Here is a 1,898-nt window from a genome sequence, read left to right as displayed (position 1 = left end):
CTGCAGCTTGTTGTCTCGGATTCTCCAGCATCTGCAGTTCCTACTATCTTTGTAAAATTTAGGTGTTTTTGCTGCACAAGTTTACAAAATTGATATTTTTGGACAAATTATTTATTTTGTAAAATTTCACACTTTATCCACTTTTTCTGTGCATTGTTTGTAGTGTATATATTTTAACCAACAATTATTTGACATTTTTCTTTTGCATTCACAGTGGAATACAAGGGCAAAGAGGGAGCGGCTTACTGAGTTGATGTTTGAACATTATAATATCCCAGCTTTTTTCCTGTGTAAAACAGCTGTGCTCACAGCGTATCCTTTACTGAATCAATTTTTCAACTGCATATGTGGTACTGAAATTGATTGGTTTTCTCCTCCTGCTTGGATTTCTGCACTGTTGGTTAAAACTGTTTTTAAAAGAAAACATGTTAGTTTATGTAATGCAGAGAAAGCTGTTTTCAGTCATTTTTTGAAAATAACACAACCCTGTCAAATATCACACCTTAGTCTGCGTGTAAGGTCATCACTATCACTAGAGGGAGCACCCCCTATGCATGCAGAGTTAGAGCATTTTGTTAGAATGCCAAGACCAATACCTGTCTGCCAGGGAAACTTCACTAAGTGAACCAACTGTGTTATAATTACAGTCTGGATTTGTGATGCTTATTAATCCATAATCGTGTGAAAAGTAAGACAGATGAGTTAAGAGCATGGATTGACACATGGAATTACAAAGTTGTTGCTACTACATAGATATGGTTGATGGAGGACCAGGACTGACAACTCCACATTCCTGGGTATAGGATCTTCAGGGAGGACAAGTGAGGGTATAAGAGAAGAGCTGGTGTTGTATTATTAAGGAATTAGTTACTGCAGTAAGGAGGGATGATGTCTTCAAATGAGGCACTGGAAAGAGGTAGAAATGGATCATCAACTCGACACTTCTGGCTGAAGATGATTGGTACAAATACTTCAGCTTTGTCTTTTGCACTGATGTGCTGAGCTCCCACCTTGTTGAAGGTATTTGTGGGACTGCCTCCTCTTCCAGTGAGCTGTACAATTGTCAACCACCTTTCACAACTGGATGTAGCAGGACTACAGAACTTTGGGTATTATAGCTTCATTGGTTCATGGCTTATTTTTAGGGATGTCTGGTGCTCTGCCTGGAATGCCTTCATGCACACTTCATTAAACCAAGGCTGATCCCTCAAATTGATGTTAAAAGTCACATGGGATTTTTGCCGCACCATGAGGTTATAGATTGTGGCTGAATGCAATTCAGCTGTTGCCTGCAGCACCTCATGGATGCTCGGTTTTAAGAGGCTGGACCTGTTCAAAATCTATCCTATTCACCACAGTGGTGGTGACACAACATGCTAGAGGCTATCCTCCATGCAAAGAGAGTACTTGTGGAGAAGTTCTACATGGTCACTTCTCCTGATTGCTGATATGGACAGGTGCCTCTGATAGGTAGACATAGTGAGGACAAAGTCAAGCAGATTTCTCTCTTGTTTCCTAACCACATACCACAGACCCAATCTTGCAGCTATGTTCTTTACTGACTAAGCTGGCTGAGTCCTGGTAGCGGGGGTGCTGCCAAGTTAGTCTTGGTGATGGACGTTGAAGTTCCCCACCTGGCGTGCATTCTGTGCCCGAGGCAAACTCAGTACTTCCTCCAAGTGCATTCAACGTGGAGAAGTAATGATTCATCAACTAAAGGTGGTAATCAGTAAGAGGCTTCCTTTCCTTGTCTTTGACATGATGCCACGAGATTTCATGGTGCCTGGAATTAACGTTGAGGACTCTTGAAGCACCTCCATCCCAACTGTTATTGAACCAGATGGGTTTTTATGACTTGATAGTGGCTAGTGGTCACCATGTGGCTAGCCTTTAATTCC

The 1,898-nt window shown here is 41.6% G+C and overlaps 1 protein-coding gene across 1 annotated transcript in view; it reads right to left on the bottom strand.

The window, feature by feature from the left end:
• Window positions 1-401: 401 nt before the first annotated feature.
• Window positions 402-1,898, bottom strand: part of actl6a (actin-like 6A) — a 21,686-nt gene continuing 20,189 nt past the window's right edge. Inside the window, exon 6 of the mRNA XM_048604595.1 lies at window positions 402-407. Coding sequence (XP_048460552.1) covers window positions 402-407 — 6 coding nt within the window. The remainder of the gene's footprint in view (window positions 408-1,898) is intronic.

This window comes from Rhincodon typus, chromosome 13, assembly GCF_021869965.1.
Source record: "Rhincodon typus isolate 14 chromosome 13, sRhiTyp1.1, whole genome shotgun sequence".
Taxonomy (NCBI): Eukaryota; Metazoa; Chordata; class Chondrichthyes; order Orectolobiformes; family Rhincodontidae; genus Rhincodon; species Rhincodon typus.
The sequence above is the reverse complement of the archived record's forward strand: the minus strand, read 5'-3'. Positions and strand labels throughout refer to the sequence as shown.